The sequence below is a fragment of the Myodes glareolus genome, chromosome 23 (genome assembly GCF_982192425.1).
Source record: "Myodes glareolus chromosome 23, mMyoGla1.1, whole genome shotgun sequence".
Classification (NCBI taxonomy): Eukaryota; Metazoa; Chordata; class Mammalia; order Rodentia; family Cricetidae; genus Myodes; species Myodes glareolus.
This window is the reverse complement of record NC_142048.1, coordinates 33,034,363-33,052,932: the sequence shown is the minus strand read 5'-3', so window position 1 is coordinate 33,052,932 and position 18,570 is coordinate 33,034,363. Positions and strand designations below refer to the sequence as shown.

The following is an 18,570-nucleotide window of genomic DNA, read 5'->3' as shown; positions in this document are numbered from 1 at the left end:
TATAAGAAAACATTTCTGGAGCCTTTATTTACAAAAGCTTTAAAAACAAATAATACCCTCTGTTTTGCAAATAATGTTTAGTTTAAAAAGGACCGCCCAGTTACAGCATTTTAGTATCATGAATGTCCAAGGAAAACGAACTATGCTGCTAACATTTGGAGACTTGTTGATATTGATTGAAGTGTAGATAACACACATTACAACTTGTAGTCCATCACTTCAGGGTAGAGTTAATGATCACCAAAATCTTCCAACACATGCTCTGGTCTGGTCACATAGTCTGCATGGCTAAATATTTCACAGTCTCTTGTCAATATATATAAAATAGATTGCAAAGATATACACAAAAAAATAAACAAGCATTACACTCCTCAGGGAATTTTATTAGCTATATATATATGTGTGTGTGTATTTATATATTTTGCATTTTGTTGTTTTGCACCAAATCTCTCTATTACTTATTTTGTAGCATGTATGAAATCACATTTTTTTGCTTTTTAAATTTGATATAAAATGTACCTAAAGACTTGTTATCTTTGGACTTTAATGAAATTGATTTGTGTAGTCAACAAATCAAGAACATCATAAATATGCCTCTAAAATAAAACAGTAAGGGTAAAAGTGATGGAGTAAAAGGAAGCTGATCAAGAGAAGCAGCGCTGTCATGAAATATGACTGTAGCTCCAACATCTTGAACGGCAGTTTTCTGGCAAATAGTAAAGTCCAATCACAGGGCTTCTTCCTGAAGGGTGTAAAGCCGGTCTCAAAGTCTTCAGTCTCAGAGCAGCCTATGCAGTTAATTGGAAACCAAGAGACCCGAGATGTGCTTGGAAGGTTCAACACCACACAGAAACAGTAGCTCCCAGGCTCTTCAGTAGTTCCTTGTCTTTTTGTTAGTCTTGTTGAATCAACAACTCGCACAATGGATGTGCTGTACTCTGAATGTCAAAAACAAGCAAATACTGTAAAAAGGTGGCAGATGGTCATTTTTCCAGCTAAGAGCGAGAAAATCCACAATTTCTGATAAAACAAGAGGATTGGAATCACTCTCTAAAGTGCAAACTTGATGGTCCACAATTTTAAACACCTATAAGTACTGCAGAATAGGAGAGGCATGAAACAGGGAAATAAATTACAGTCAATGCTAGTTAATTTATGAAAAGGGAAAACAAAACCAAGCTCAAGTAGGCAAAGTTTATCAAATTACTCAGTAATGTAGCTTTGTCACACAAGCTTGATAAGAAGTGTATTAAATTAAGGCCAGATTTAACCTGAATGTACTTTTATTTATTAAGATCACAGCTAGGAAAGGCCATATTTAGTACTGAAAGCAGAAAATAAGGGCTACAAAAGGAGGGGGAGGTATTGCCTATCATTTAAGGGTTTCAACCAGAGATAAAACCTATGTACAAGCATGTGTGTAACTCGTATAAAATAAAAATAAAAAGACTATTTTATGTCATGACTGCTTGTTGGCTTCCTCTTCATATGCATTCCCTGTGCCATTCTGTACATAGGATGAACCAGAACCAAGGCCGTATAAATGACCACAGTATTTGGCATCATCAATATGATCTTCAAAGAACATCTAAAAAGGAATGTGAAAGAAAAAGATCATTTTAACCAAAAGATACCACTTGTAATTTATATCTCAACCCTGTAATTGCTATTCATTAGGCATAACAATGCTTTTCTGTGAAGTTCCTTTGAGAACATATACTGTCCATTTAAATAATATGACTGATGCCCGTTACTACAGGCCTAACAGAAACTTCTTAAAACACATAAATCTGTCCTTCTCATTAATTTTATACCATTTTATAGAGAATTAATGAGCATGGAAACATGGAAACAAACATTTTTATTTCATTAATATAACCAACTCAACAGAATGAGAAAAACCATGGCAGAAAGAGAGGGGAGGGTATACCATTTTAAGTTGTCTTAAGTCTATGTGCAATGCTGAATTAAGTAAAACTAACCAAATCCTAAACACATTCTAGGCAGTAAACACCTGAACATTCTCACTATATTACTGCCCCTGAAGAAACCAAAGAAAATAAAGATAACAAACTGGAGCCAGAAATCCACCATTAACTAACCATTAAGGCATTTTAAAATAAAAATCCAAAAGGTGGCTCTATATTGAAAGTAAACAAAGTATCTATATATCAGGAGTGGACAATCCAAATAACTTCTGAATCAATACTATCTGGCAAAACTTATCAAATGCATTCTATCACTAACATGCTTCTACCAAAAGAACATACTCAAAATAATTCCACAGCAAATACTTTGCAAAAAGAAAAATGTTTTTGTAGGCAAAAAGTTCATCCTATTATGGTTTGGTAAAAAAAATTTTTTTTATTATTGCCATCGATGAGTAACAACACCTATCACCCCTAAAACACTCAGTTTTGCTAAACATCACCCTTCCATCCCTAACAACTTACTTGAAGTACTTAATGAGGGAATTCCCGATACAGCTTTTCTTTTTTTCAAGACAGGGTTTCTCTGTTTAACAGTCCTGGCTGTCTTGAAACTTGCTCTGAAGACCAGGCCAGGCTGGCCTCAAACTCACAGAGATCCACCTGCCTATACTGCCCAAGTGTCTGAATTAAAGGCATGCGCCACCACTGATACAATTTTTGATTCAACTATGCATCAGACTTCAGAGTTATTAAACATCTTATAATTCAAAACTCCATTTAAGACTTAGCAAAAACTGTAAGTTCTATTTTACAAACTCTTTGACGTAATGAAGAACGACATGAGCAAATACCAGTAATCTCAAGGAAGGGAAGAGCCAACTACGGAGAATCTACACAGATGCCAGACTCAGAAGGGGCACACAGAAAACTCAAGAAAGCCCTCTAGAGTTCGCTCCCTAGTAACCTTTGAGAATAGATAGTCACCAGCCTCCTGTCTGCTCTCCTGAGAAAACGATCACATGCACATGAAAACATGGACATGATTTCTACAATCATACCATCTTTTATTCTATAAGTAACATCTTTCATGTACAATAAATTGAATGCTATTTATTCTATAAAAAAGAATTTATTCTCATATTTCCTTTTGAATTACATTTCAGGAAGACTTATTCAACACTTTCACTCAAGTGTGGTGGATGCAACTTATAAAGTACCTCTATTTATATCTTCACTTAGTAGGTTCTTAATGTTCAAAACTTTTGTCATCAGATTTTTAATGTTCTCTACCTAACAACCAAGAAAAAGGCACTGATGTCTTCATACTTCTCTCATTTTGAAAAAGGCCATTCCTGTAAGCAGTGAATCAGATCCCGCTTGGTGTTGAGGTCCTATCCGTTCCAGCTCTAACTGTTCAGCAACTTCCTGCAATCCACCCTACAAGGAAGAAAAGTTGCTTGTCAAATAGAGAAAAACACTTTGGTACCCAAATTCACAATCATAAATTTAGACACAAAAAATATGAATAAATTTTTAATATGTAAAGACTAACCTTGGAAAGATGACAAGGGTGTTGATAAAAAGAATTCCAAACATATTTGTGGAATTTAAAAGCCTTTTATCAGAAAATGAAATTCTAATAGGAAAGTTTATCTTCATTCTAAGGCATTTTAAGGCATGTGACAGACAAACCATTTCCCAAAGATTGGGAGAAAACAGTTCATGTTCAGCAAAACAATAGTCAACTGTACTCAGTGTACTGAGCCATCAAACATTAAAAAACTCAGTAACGAGTACAGGCAGTTTAAAATTATCCACCTATTCACTAAATTGTTTAAAACTAAATAATGCAAAGGTATCATGAGTATTTAGATCATTGTCAATGTATTACACAACTTTAGTTTTATTGTCAGCAGAAAATTTTTCAAATATAAAACATTTTGGAATAGCTTAGTATGATCTGCTTATAGCTATAGCTAGGACTGAGAAAAATTAAAGAAAAAATAGTGTGAAAGGAAAAATGAGAATAAAAGAAATAGAATCTAATTCTGAAATTCCTCCGTAAGTTATAAAGCTTTTACTAACAAACCAGACCTTCACAGCCTCGCTTTGATAGTACTTTGCATAGAGCTGTTTCTGTACTAAAAGCAGCATGTGCATTATGTATCATTAGCAGCTGCTTGTAACAGGAGTAGAAGAGAAATGAATGAATGGAACCTTGTCACTAACCTGAACGTTTTAACATAAACAGTTCACATAGTACATAATAAAAATATTTGGTGTCTTTAGACATTTTTGAATAAAGATGAGTAAAAATTTATTACTTCTGTTTCTGAAAACTATTATTATACCAAGGTGCCAATTACAAATAAATAAATAAAAATTCCAGAGCCAGATCAAAACACTGAAACCTTGGATTCTCAACATGCCATCCATTTGTGTAAGTAGTCAGATATTCTGCTGGCAGTTCACTTATGAAATCAAAGCCTCCACATTCAATTCCTCTATTCCTGCTAAGGGAAACGCTTAAAGTCCTCACTACCTTCTAAAACCCTAACTGTACTTTTCTGAATCCTAGTTAGAGAAAACTTGATCAACCTTGGTTTTACTGAATACCGACTATAACACAACCACAGTACCTAAATTTGTTTTCGTTTCCTCAGTTATAACTTAAAAATTATATCAAAACCCAACTGCTAAAACCCCACTCACTGTATTACCAGGGATCTGTGCCAACTCAGGAGAATTTCCTCTTAAGCCGAAGAAATGCTTTTTTTTTTTTTTTGTAGCCAGGACATATTTGTTTTAATAAATTAATGTTCAAAGGTTAAAAATAAATGGTTACATCAGGATAAGCTGTTGCTTAGGTAGAACCTACCCATTTACTACAGTACTTACACCAAACCAGTTCTAGCTATCTAATTAAATAATAAAGACACCACACCTCAACAGCAAAGAACAATGTCTGTAATCAGGACAATCTGAAGGAAAACTCATTAGCACACTAGTGGCTGTCTCTGCCTGCCTCTCTATGACACTGTGTGCTGGATGTGAGCACTTCTCTAGCGGGATCCATTAGTCTGCTACTCCTCACACTTTCTTTCAGTTCATGATTCTCAATCTGGTGGCCATAACAAAAATCTGACCTTTAGCTTGACCTTTGTTAAAAATTTATTCTGGGGCTGGAGTTGGTCCAGCAGCTAAGAGCACTTAACTGCTGTTGTGGAAGACCCAGGTTCAGTTCCCAGCACCAACTGGGTAACTCAAAATTGTCCATAACTCCAGTTCCAGAGGGTCTGACACCCTCGTCTTGCTACTCCCAGCTCTAGCTACTCACTTACACAGGAACAGATACATAAATTCTAAAAGAAAAAAAAAAGCAACCTTACTCTGGGCTGGAAAGATGGCTCAGCAGTTAAGAGCCTTTCAGTTCCCAACACTCAGAGAGTGGTTCCAACCATCCATAACTACAATTCTAAGGGATCAAATGCCCTCTTCAGACTTCCTCGGGAAGCAGGCACACACACATTTGGTACACAGACACATATGCAGGCAAAATACATATACATAAGATAAATAAGTCTAAAACAAAACAAAACAAAAAAACAACCAAACAAAAAACAAACCCAAACCAACACCTACCCTATCAACATAAATACAGCAACATAAATTCAGAGGGAGTATCTATACATTATTATTTCTGTTAAGAACAACAGGATCAGATAATTAAACTGCATTTAACATAACTTTGAAAGCATGGCTTAACACATTAGGCCTAAGACATTATGCTAGTTACTTGAGCTAACTCAGTGGTTCCGGACCTTCCTAATGCTGTGACCTGTAATACAGTTCCTTACATTACAGTGGTCCCCAACTATAAAATATTTTCATTGGTACTTCACAACTGTAATTTTGCTACTGTTAGGAAGTCTAATGTAAATTTCTGTGTTTTCTGATGGTCTTAGGCGACCCCACGACTTGCAGGGAACTACGGATAACTGAAGCGCTGTTCCAGATAAAGTCCCCAGAAGCCTTACTTTGAGATTTTTGCAGCTCTTCATGAGGTACTTCACATCATAAATGACAGGAAAAAATAATCGAAGGATCTCAAAGAAATCAAGTTCTTCCTCAGGCAAGTTAGAGTTCGTCAGGATTTTGATTAAATAGCCAAAGTCATAACCACTAATAAAAAGATTGAAAGAATACAAAAAATAATCCCATCAATAACAATGAAAGAAATTAGTTTTTTAGATTCAAAGTTAAATAAATCATGCTATAGACAAAAGGAATAGGAACAAAAATGTGCACATAGGAAGAAAAGACACACACTTATAACTGCAATGCAGAACTGCTGTAAGCAGATGTAGTATACAAACTAAAAGAATTAGTTATTTTACATCTTTACAAGTAAGAACATAGAGAAAAGCTGGTATATGAGAATTCTTACTTTCAGTACTTACAACTTAGAACTCACTATATAATACCATATCAAAGTCTACTTCAGGAATCATCCAACACTACAATCATTCCATGTGGAAGATTCTTAATGAAAAAAATCATGTGAAGGCTATCAAAAATAAGAGCACTAACACCTGAGTACACTGCTGGGATTTTGTTTTGTTTTTGTTGCTGTTTTATTTTTATTTGGTTTTTGGTTTTAAAATTGAGGAAGGGTCTGATTGTGGAGCTCTGACTGGCCTAGAACTTATTAAATCAGAGATCCTCCTGCCTCTCCTCCCGAGTGCTGGAGGTAAAGACGCTGTGTCACTATGCCCAGCAACACAGTACACACTGTTAAAACCGATCACTTTTGTTCTCAGAAATGACAAATCAGCTGACTTACAAAGGAAAACATTTTGTCACAACTAAAAGTAAATTAACTTTTATAAAAGTGAATTAACTTCCTTGTAGAAACCTTAACTATCCAGTTTTATTTTTATAATAATAAAGAATTAAAAGTCATTCATAGAAAAAATATATAAAATACTAGATGCTTTAAATAAGTTGTAATTGGCTGGGTGTTGGTGGTGCACATCTTTAATCCCAGAATTAGAGGAGGCAGAGGCAGGAGGATCTCTGTGAGTTTGAGGCCAGCCTGGTCTACAGGATGAATTCCAGGACAGGCTCCAAAGCTACAGAGAAACCCTGTCTTAACTCCCCCCCCCCGCCCACATATACAAAAGGTTGTAAATGACCACTGAGAAAAATCTGCAAGACATCTTCCCCCCTAAGGATAGCCTTCCCAGACACATCATCTAAAAAAGAAAAGAAAAAAAAAAGATTAAAAATCGCCTCATATCCATTCTTGGCATTCTCTGTTGATTAGTTATTCTTCATAGCACGCATTACTATGTAACAAACCACACTAGAAATAAGGTTAAAAAAAAGTGTTGATTTACCTTCAGCAGAAAAGAAACTACACAGAGAGGAAAATTCTAGTCTGTTGTGTTAAGTTTTAGAATCTTAGCACAGTGGCTACCCTGATGTTAAAGTACCACTGCGTGTTTTTTTTTTTTTTTTTTTTTTTAATGAATGGCCTCCTTTCTATAGCATAAAAACTAAGACTTAAAAATAGTTAACAACCATGGGTGACACAAATCTTCAAAAATTTGCCAAATTTTAAAGGTTTGTTCTAGCTTACATTCTTTTCACTAAGCAACATTACCTCTCACAGGCTAAAACAAAGCTTGTTAAGAGGTAAAACAGGCTACTCTCAAATAAGGTTTATGACAGCCTCTCATGGTAGTTAATTCTTTCTAGAACTAAGCATAGAATTTCTGATATAGCCAAGCAAGTGTAAGGTAGAGATAGGATGGAAGCACACTGCAATCTTTTTTAAAATTTATTTTTACCTATGAAATGATAACCATTTGACCCCTTCACATAGAACCACTCCTGAAGTCATAAGAAGCTCTGCAAAGTATTGGGTCTCAATTCCTTCCTCCTCGTGTTTTTTAAACTGGATACCAGATGTTGTTAGTAGCTCTATAGAGTCCTGAGCATACATGTCCTCCCTGGCAGGAGAAAGAGAAAAACGATGTTCAAGACCTCCATTACTTTCCACAGCTAAACAGCTGTTGCACAACTTCCACCTCCAACTACAGTGCAGAAACAAGACAGGACGGTTGGCTTGTGTCCAACTCAGAGTTTCATAATTTTCAAGAAAAACAAAATTTAAAGTATCCAAAAAGTAAATAATCATGCATAGCAGTCCAATGGCAGCTTTTAACCCTAACCATCAACTCAATTTCATTAGCTTCTACACATTATATAAATTTCACTGGGTTTAAAAGGGTCTTTTACTCACGAGAGGCTACCACACTGCTCAGGAGCTCTCAGTCTCTGCAGCCACTTTGGAGCTGCCAGATGGAACTGTAGCTACAGCTACGAGGGGCTATGCACACCTCTCATGCTCACCAAGAGGCAAACATCTCAGTGGCTGAGTTAAACTACATCCCAAAGGAGATGCCTCCTCTCACAAATGAGGAGCCTTTCAGTGGCTCCAGTAAGCAGTGAACTGTTCAGAATTACAGACTCAGTTATGACAGCAGTTTCTTCCTCCCGCAACCACATACCTACATTAGAGGTGAACACAATCTAGACTACTTCTAAAGCCAAGCCAAAAACCTACCTATAAGCCAGCCCTTCAAATTTTTACTTAAACCAGAAAAAAAGTACCTCTAATTCCCAAGCACAAATATGTTAAGTATCCATAACATTGTATTAGAACCAAGGATTTATGAAAAAGTATTTTTGTGGATTTACCATTTTTATATACTTCTTTAACTTAACATTGGTTTCTTTTTTGTTTGTTTGTTTTTATTGAGCTATACATTTTTTCTCTGCTCCCCTCACCTCTCCCATTCTACCCTCCTGGTTTAGCCCACGCTCCCAATTTACTCAGGAGATTTTGTTTTTTCTCCTATTAATGAAAGAAAACTTCTATAAAAGACTTCAATAAAACTAACAAAATCAAAATAAATGTTTGACTTTGATTAAAAATATTTTTGTAGTTTACTGTCTGGAAATTAATTTCTCACACAACGTCAAAGGTCACTTTTAGTTCCCAGACTGTCAGGAAGTAAATAACAAAGCCAAGAACTGAGTCATTTAAAAACAGAGAGGAGCCACAATCATCACAGTACATCATCGTTTCTCTTGAAAAACCCTTTGGGGGAAAAAAATAAATAAATGAAGAATTTTTTTTTCCATTTAAGTAATCAATACTTTGTTAAACTATGTCCCTTCCATGAGACTCTCACCACCAGGTCCTTGGGTTCACATGAAGCATGTTTGTACGTGTGCAACCAACCAAGAGTACAGCAGATTGTTCTCCAGGCTCACATCGCTCTTAGTCACATGCTCAACTTACTTTATTATGCAAATAATATACAAATAAGGCAGGTCAGTGAGTTTTGTGGTACTTAAGTCACCATTTCCCAAACCTGTCCAATAATAACAATCACCAGAGGGACTTACCAATATATGGATTTTAGTCCCAGACCCATTGAATTACCGTTCAGGAAAACCTCAGGTATTTTATAATAAGGTAAGATTGGCAAACAAAGACATAGGTAGTAAGTATAGTTCCTTTCTCTATCTATTTTGCAGAGTGCGCATAGCTTGGGGTAAGCTTTGTAGAAATGAGTCTTTCATAATAAAGTGTGGTACAGATCTCATGCTTTATGATACCCAACTCATAACCATATGGCTAAGATTAATCTCTAGATAGGACGAAGGAAATTTTCTATAGTAAGCTAAATGAGTCACACTTCCAAATCAATTCACTGTCCTTTTCTGATGATATCAGGTTGGAAAAGTTCTGCATTCTTCCTTCTTTACTCTTAAGTACTCTAGCAATAAAGGGGAAAAATACTAAAACTACCTTAAAAAGTAACTGTAACAATGTTTAGTCAAAATGTAAGAATTTCTGCTGGTGTTGGATACTGCCTATTAGATCTATTGTTCAGAATTATGAATAGTATTAAAGATTAATCAACTACTGATGTTTAAGATAGCAAAATATCTAGGTATGACTGAAAATGAGTAAAAACCATGTAAAAATTTGCACAGATTTCTCAGAGGTAGAAGTATATAGCTATCTTACATTAATATCCTAGAGATCCAATATCCTACTAACTCAACTATGTAAAAGTATCAAATTTACTACTTTTATAACATGAACAAACCCTATTAAAAAAACTCACATTTCTAAACATGTGATCTCATTAACATTAAACTACTTCTGGATCACCTCTCAGATAACCACCACAGGGCTGACACAGTACCTTATTTAAATGTCACTTACTTCCCATACACATACTTTCTTTATAAGTCAAAATTGTTTTCATAAAAATAGAAACTCCAATATAAAACAATTTATCATCATGTTAAAATACAAGTAAGCTGGAAAATCATAAGATGGTTAGCCACCTTTAGTTTTTAATAAACTCAAATAAATTAGCAACACAAAAATAACCCTAAAACTACAAAGGCTATGAAGGTCAAAAAGACAAATAAAAAGAAAATTCCCACAAGTCAAATTAGCAAGCTATTAAAAAATACAATATTTATTATTTGATGAATGAAGCAGGGTAGGACTTTCAACTTGCAAGTGACTACAACTTCCAAAAAACAGTAGCAAGCCCACCTGCCTGTTTCTCAATATGTGCATATGTTCCTAGCCAAAACTAACTTAACATACTTAACTATTCATTCTGTGAATGAATAAATGAAGTTTAACAATGTTTTTACTTTTGATTTAGATTTCTACTTCCAATAAAATAACCACAAAGTTTGCTAAAGATATACAGATACTCCATGATTGATGGTATATCCTGATAAACTGATTAGGACTCAGAGAAACACGGTAACGAAAGCTGGAAGCATTATTAAACTACCTATGGAACCAAGCATCGCTGCTTGGCAGCAGAGCACAATGCAAAATAATGTAATAATAATGTAAACATTGTTTACATACAAGAAAGTGGCTGATGGGGAGATGGTGCTTGCCACTGTTAATCAGCACTTTGCAAGACTATCCAGTGCTGCCCAAGAAAAAGGTTAAATTTCTAAATTTAATGTCTCATCTACTGAATACATACTATTTTTGTACCATTATAAAGTAAAAAGTGGGTAAGTTAACCCATCTTAAGTCAGGAACCATAGAGTATCTCACTAAAGAAGAACCTGAAATACATAGCCTAATCATCCAACCATAGCAAATTGTTAGATATACTACAGTACATTAAGAAAAGGTCAAATAAATGACTACTGAGAACTCTGAATAGCAATATCACATACAAATGACCTTAATATATACCCAAACTATAGCAAAATAGTTACAAACCAATTAGAAGGAAGTGTTGGGAAACTGATAATAGTTGTTTCAATGTTTCAAATACTAGCCTGTTTCAAAAAGCATGTTAGTTTTTCTAAACAAACCAAAAAATATCAGTAAATATCCTTTATAAGTCAGTCTCACCTTGTTATAGTTAGGTTTTCTTTATGTCTAAAACAAATATACTTTAAAGTTAACAGCCAGCCCTTACCAAAGGGGGGGAAAAACCAGATGGTGGTGACACACTCAGAGAGAAAGGCAGGCGGAGCTCTCATTTTGATGCCAGCTTGGTCTAGTGTCTTAGGATAGCCAAGGTTACATAGCGAAACCCTATCTCAAAAACAAACGAAACACAAAAACCCCACCCACCCCTCATATTGGTAAATCCACACAGGGCAGACGTGCTTACCTCGCCAATCACCTTTCACACCCAAAGAGATAATGATATAGTAAGGAAATACGACTAAAACAAAACCAACAGTTTTCAGGCTATAATTGCAGTCATGGCCACAACTTGAGTTCACTCCATAACACTAAAGCTTAGCTCTAATTCAGGGTAGCAGAACAGCCACTGTGCTCCTTAACTAAGGCGGTGACATACTGCACTGTGAGAAAAACATCAAGCATTGCAAAAAGGAAGCAAACAACCATTGCTTTAAAACAAACAGTAGTAAAGATATACTTGCTTTCAAGTCCACACCAAAATAAGCATAGTAACTACAGTGATAAAAATACCAGGATGTCTAAAGTAAGTCATTTTTACATAAAGACCATTATCTGTTCCTAAATGTGTGTTACATAACACTGATTTAGATATTACAAATCACACTGCAAAGATTCAGAGAACGCAAACATACAACTAAAACTTGAAATGAGTGCAAGTATTTCTTATATGGATTCTACTCTAAAAGCATCTATTCAAATCTACTAAAAGTATCTATTAACGTGACACACTGTAACCATAAATATCTTTCCATATCCTAAATCTTCGTATTTACACCTGAGAAATAATAATTCTCCCTGATATTAATGGCAAAACCTGAAGAACACTGGCAAACCTAGAGCCAATGTGGAAACGAAACACAAGAACAATCACAAGCGCAGACAATAGGCAGAGAGAAGGGAAGTCATGACATAACTTTGAGCAATGGCCCTCATTCTGTAGAGCCTTGCACATGGACACATTCCTTCTAGGCATTCAACAAGGTCAATTTCACCCTTCTTCAACATGTCCAAGATGCCATCCTGACATTTTCCACATTAGGCAGTACTTCTATATTTGCAATGGCTTTTGCTCTGCTTAATATTTTTCACTTAGTCTTCTTAAATTTTTTAAACTTCATTTTTCATTTATTTACTCTCTCTGTGTGTATGTGTGTGTATGTGTGTGTGTGTGTGTGTGTGTGTATCCATGTCCATCATGGACACATGTGAGGGTTAGAGCGCAACTGTAGTCAGTCAGTTCTCTCCTACCGTGTGAGTTCTGAGCATCATCCTTAGAAAGCATAGCAGCAGGTACCTATGCACTGAGCGTTCCCACAAGCCTTTATTTTCTTTCCTTTACCATTTCCCATGACATTATCATTAGTATAAAGAGCAGCAAAACTTGGCAGTGAAACTAGTTTCCTCTGAATAAGGAAAAACACTTCTCAGAGACTAACTGGAAAGCCATTGCTACAAAAACTACTACCTAGCAAAAACTACCAACTTCACCATCTGACACTTTGATATATTAGCTACTTGTCACAAACTAAGTATCTTATATAAAAAAAAATCAAAAAAACCAAACAAGCAAAAAACAAGACAAAACAAAACAACGCTGATGATTAGTTTGGGGGAAAAAGGAATCCTGAAACAACAACAACAAAAAAAACTGATGAAGAAAGTCTTCATTTGAGAAAAGGATGGAAGTCAATTTTCAGTTTGTTCCAGATCTGCAGCCCTGAAGAAGCGTTGTAAAGTTACAGCTGCAATGAGCACACCTTTAGCCAGTACAGGCTCTAGAGAGACTACTGTCACTACAGTACAGATATTAAAATACTATCAGTATTATTTACAGTTAATACAATGCATCCTAAAGATACACAGCTACACCACTAATACCCCTTAATACCATCAGTCCTGCTATTCATTAGGTCTTACATGTTAAACAGTACATCTTTAACAAAGATGAGGATCAAAGAAGTCTTACAATGGCACTAGCATTAATTTTCCTATTGTTTCTGTTGCTATTTTTCAAATGAGATGTTTGATCATATTGTACAGATACAGGTTACCAAATATAAAAGCACTAAAATATTGCTATATAGTGCAGAGTATACTGCATGTTTTATTTCCTTACCTTAACAGAAATAATATACCCCTGTCCCCTACTAGGAACTTACAACCTGCAGTTCAGAAGTCACATGAGCTCCACAATAGTTATGAATGTGTCCCAACACAAAATTGTAAACTTGGTTAAAAATCTGTGATTGTCATTTTTTAAAACTCCACTGCATGGATCTTGAGCATGAACTTTGAAAATTTAGAAACAAACATTCAAAAACAACATTGTGTCATAATGTCAAAAGAAGGGATTCAATTTCACATCTTCCCTCTGTTATCAAGGTTGCAGTAAATATGTACAAGCACTTAAATGAAGAAAATGGAATTTAGAACCAAGATTTGAGTTAGACATCAGATTCTGGAATATCAAAGGTTCAAGAATACTATTAATTATATTTCTTGTATGAGATCAAGAGGTTTTGTGGGTTGTCTGGGAATAGTCATAAAAGCACACAGATTTGAAAACAAAATATACCTAACTTTAAACAACTTATTGCACGATATAAGTGCCCACTTAAGATGCAAAGAATGAGTGTAATTAAAAAAAATATCATCGTAGGACAATCTTAACAAATCTAAAGTGGATTGTAGCTGAATGGTACCTGCTTGCTTAGTCAGCAAAAGTGCCTCCCCAGTTATATGAATTTTAATGTGAGTGTGGTGACATACGCCTTTAATCCCAGCACTCGGGAGACAGAAGCAGATGGATCTCTGGGAGTCTGAGGCCAGAATTGTGTACATAGAAAGTTCTAGGTCAGTCTGGGTTATGTAGGGAGATCCCGTCTCAAAGGAGCAACACAACAACAAAATGCAATAGTAAAATCAATATCCTAAGATTTATGTCTTTAGGACCCTAAGTTTATTTTTGCAGCACCTTAAATAACCACGAACAACAGAAAACAAAAATAAAGTTTTACAACTTTCCAGAAAAGCAGCAGTAATATTTTAGAAATAACATCTCTGTAATTAAATAGTCTTTGAAATTAGAAGTCTTTATTATCTCAGTTCTTTTTGCCTAATAAGAAGCCTAAGTTTTTGAAATTCTATATTTAATAAATTTCCAGGGAAACTATAGCAAATTAATGTAAAATTTCACTACATTCAAATTCAATTTCTAAAATTAAGCTAGAAACAAAAATGTTGGGGTTATATATTTATTTCCCACTTACGTCAAATTAAATTTAAAATTAAACTGCCAAGTTGAAGTTCCTGGAGGGTATTCTCCTTGCTCATTCATAAATGTCAGTCCTAGCTGAATTATCTTTAACAAGTCTACATTACACCGCAATAGTTGGTATTGATAGTCAGCATTGCTCCTGAATTCTCCAATGGGCCTTGCAACAACACCTGGAAACTCGGTGTCCTGTAAAATAATTTTAAGATACATTATTTACTAAATGGTCATAAATAGAATTCATACTCTCAGGATAATTTTTGATGCAAGTTATAGACTTCTATTACAACGATATTTAATACAATAATGATATAATACAATAGTTGAGTATTTTAGGTATTCTTCAAGAATGAAGAGTATTACTTTTTAGATTCCCCAAATTCTATAAACTTAAGTACTTTCTCTCAGCTTAAATTTGTCAATAAATTACTACCATGTACAGATAACTCACAATAAACTCAAGCTAATATTTGCTTCATTTCCAAGGAAAAGAAACTTCACAGAGAGCATGCTAAGACCCCGCTCCCTTTTATAGGAAAAGAAAACTCACAGAGAGCATGCTAAGACCCCGCTCCCTTCTATAGGCTTCTGTACTGCAGCCCTTCCTTATCATCTGAGAAATAAATGACAACTAGGAATCTCTACTGCCTAGGAACCCCCACCCAAACACAAAGTTTCAGCTATAATTATGGATAAGTACACCTGTATTACATGGAGTGTCTATTCACAGATATTTCTCGTTTAAGCAAGCATCCTGTTTATTCTCAGAGAAGCACTTTTTTTAAAATTTGTGATACTAAGAAAATTATGTTTTAGTTTAACATGAGAATTCAAATTAAGGCTAGTTAAAAACAAAAATGAAATAGTAAGTCAGTATGAAATAGTAAAGAAATCATAACTTATTGAATTTAGTTCAACCAACAGCCAATCATTAGGTTCTGTAATGATTGTATTATACTTGAGGGGGGTTGTGTATAGATGTATAAGACACTAAAGAACTGCTGTCTACAGCTAATAATCAAGTGGACCTAGAAAATAAAAAATGAGCTGTGACAAATGCACACAGTGCAGTAGTAAAGCAGAAAAATAGCTGTACAGTGTAGGCAGACTGAATACCACCTATAAGATGAGAGCTTTCTGACAACCTAGGATGTTTTTGCTGCTTTAACAATGCTTTCCTAAGAGATCTGAATGGGTTTTTGTTTGTTTGAAAAAAGATACCCAGGAACTCACTGGCTTCTGAAACCTTATCTGATAATAGTAGCAGGGCCTTGGACTGGCTAGAACTAGCTGACACTCTCAGTTAGGCTTTAGACTTCTCCTGTTGAATGCAATCAGTTTCACAAAATGTAAACATCAGTTAAGTATATTCTGTAACTATGTCCCAATAAAGACCAAAAAAAAAAAATGCAATTTCTCAATCTAGCTAATGCCTTCTGCAGTCTTGTATCAATCACCCTTATCTTCTCAGCGGCTGAGAACCTCAGGAAAACTAGCTTCCCGAGAATATCCAATCCATGGTAAAGCCTGTCTCCGGTAAGCCCTTAAAACCACCTGACAATAGCCCAAATCCTAAAGTACTTCTAACACTTTTATTACAATGCCCATGACTCCTAATCCCTTGTTGATTAATGCTAGCAGTAACAAACTCAACCTGTCAAATACAGGTTTGTTTCTGATGGCTTTTGCTGGAGAAACTAGGCATTTTTTTAATGATTAAATTAATCCCTTGATATCAATGAAAAGCATTTAATTCAAGATTTTTAAAAATCCCACTTCAGGGCCTGGAGAGACAGCTCACTTGGTAAAGTGCTGGGCATGCAAGCAAGAGGACTGGATTTCAATCCCTAGAATCTATGTCCTTAAAAGTGCATAGTCCATGTGCTTGTAATTTAAGTGCTTGGAAAGAGGAGGCAGGTGAATCCCTGGGGCTTCCTGGCCAGGCAACCTCGCTTAATCAGCAAGACCAGGGCAGTAAAAGAACAAGTCACACTCATACACACTCACAGGCACCCACAAAATTCCCATTTTAACCACAAAAAAGGCATTTTAAAGGTTTAGTCGTGTCCATACCATAGCAACATAATTATATTTTCGGATAACTTGACGAATTTTCTTCATCTCTTCATCCAGGTTACAAGCCCAAACTTCACAAATTCTTTGGCTATGATCTACAGTTGCTGCTGGCATAGTGACAGCACAAGGAGCCTAGATGCCAAGCATCAAACGTTACACTTGATTGAAGATGTGTTTCATAAAAATATTCTACCCTTTACTTGTGCACCTGTTGAAATAAAAACCACCCATATCATAAATGTGAATCACAAGACAGGGCTGGTATAAACTTAAGGCTACTTATTTAAAGTTCAAGATTCGTAACAAAATCAAGTTTGAGAGAGTTACTTTCCTGGAGGTACACAGCTAACAAAGAACCAAACATCCATTTTCCAGTTGAATACAAATTTCATTAATTAAAATCTTCTCCCAGTTCAATCAACTCCACACAAAACTATGATCTATTTTATGATTTACAAAACAAACAAACTGAAATTAACAAGAGAAAAATCTCTCCATAACAAAAGCAGTACTTACTTTTAGTCTAACAAAACATTTAATCAAGTCTTACTTGATTAAAAAACTGCATTATTGGTGTTGGTATTCATTCAAACCAAATCAGAGGAAACAAAAAAACTAAAAGTTCTGAGAATGCACCAGGCAATCTCAGAAATCAATGTTCATAGGGCGGGAGGGACAAAGAAAGAAGTATGGGCATCTAAAATTTTCGAATTTAAAAAAAAAAAACAAAAAACAAAAAAAAAACCCGACCATTTTCCCCTGGTTACCAAAGAAGGACCTCAGGTTTCTAGTCCATAGACACAAGATTCACGTTACACAATGATGAAGTAATAGAGACACACTGAAGACTTGACTCTTAGACGAGAAAATACCAAAAGCTAGAAGAAAAAACGAAACAAAAGACCACAAACAAACAAACAAAAACCGAGTAAAAGAGGATGACGGCCTTGCGTCCTCAACTGGTCCGTGGAAGCTGGAGTAATCTCAGAAACCCAAGGTGCTACTGGGCACGCCTTCTTTCTTCCCCTGCTCCCTGCTCCCACAGGCGCACGCACACACCACGGAAACACTGCAACTGAACCCTGCTTTCCTCCTCCCCTCTCCCGACTGCGGTCTCAGGGGCCCTGCGGTGGCACCCCAGGCCTTCTTCGCATTACTGAGGTCGCATGTCCTCCGTGGGCTCCCAGCGCGACGTGAAGAAAGCACAGCCGCGTTCATGTCACTGATAACCCTCTTCGCTGGCACACGGCCAGGGGGAAGGTGCCGAGAGCATTGACTGCAGCCAGATTGCCTCGCCACCGCTGCGAGGGCGAGCTGGCTCCCCGTTTCCCAAGTAGGCCACCGCCCTCCACTCTCAATTTCCTTCCCCACAACGGAGTCCCAGGTACAAAGCGGTGGCGTCATCACCGCGCGCCGCACTCCTGACAGGCCCCCCGGCCCGTTACCCCCCGTCCCAGGCGGCCAGCTCCGGGGCCGCCACAGCCGCGCTTCAGCGGGCGCCATCGCGCGCCCTCTCGGCTTCCCACACCCCCAGGCTCGCCCGGGACCCCCGCCGGATCTACTTGTGTCTCTGAGCTCGCGCTCCTCCTCTTCCTCCTCGCCATAGAGATAGCACCCGGCGGCGGCGACGGCGGCGGTGGCGGGACCGACGGCGGCAGCGGGCGCCCCATAGACACCTCTCGCCCTGGAAAGGGGAAAGGGGAGCTGCAGCTGCGCTGCCCAGC

General features: G+C 36.6%; 1 protein-coding gene across 5 annotated transcripts; it reads right to left on the bottom strand.

Annotated features, from left to right (window-relative positions):
- On the bottom strand, positions 1–18,545 carry Cnot7 (CCR4-NOT transcription complex subunit 7). Of its 5 annotated transcripts, none has more exons than XM_087901126.1 (7): positions 18,409–18,545; positions 16,844–17,054; positions 14,766–14,959; positions 7,784–7,945; positions 5,969–6,113; positions 3,258–3,368; positions 1–1,588 (listed from the first exon to the last, which is right to left on the bottom strand). In XM_087901126.1, the coding sequence occupies exons 2-7, from the start codon at positions 16,958–16,960 to the stop codon at positions 1,460–1,462; spliced, it is 858 nt and encodes a 285-aa protein (XP_087757252.1). In that variant the 5' UTR covers positions 16,961–17,054; positions 18,409–18,545; the 3' UTR covers positions 1–1,459. The 5 variants fall into 5 exon arrangements, with proteins under 5 accessions (XP_087757252.1, XP_087757253.1, XP_087757254.1 ...); XM_087901127.1 differs by lacking the exon at positions 18,409–18,545 and adding an exon at positions 18,004–18,209; XM_087901128.1 differs by lacking the exon at positions 18,409–18,545 and adding an exon at positions 17,363–17,514.
- Positions 18,546–18,570: the final 25 nt, after the last annotated feature.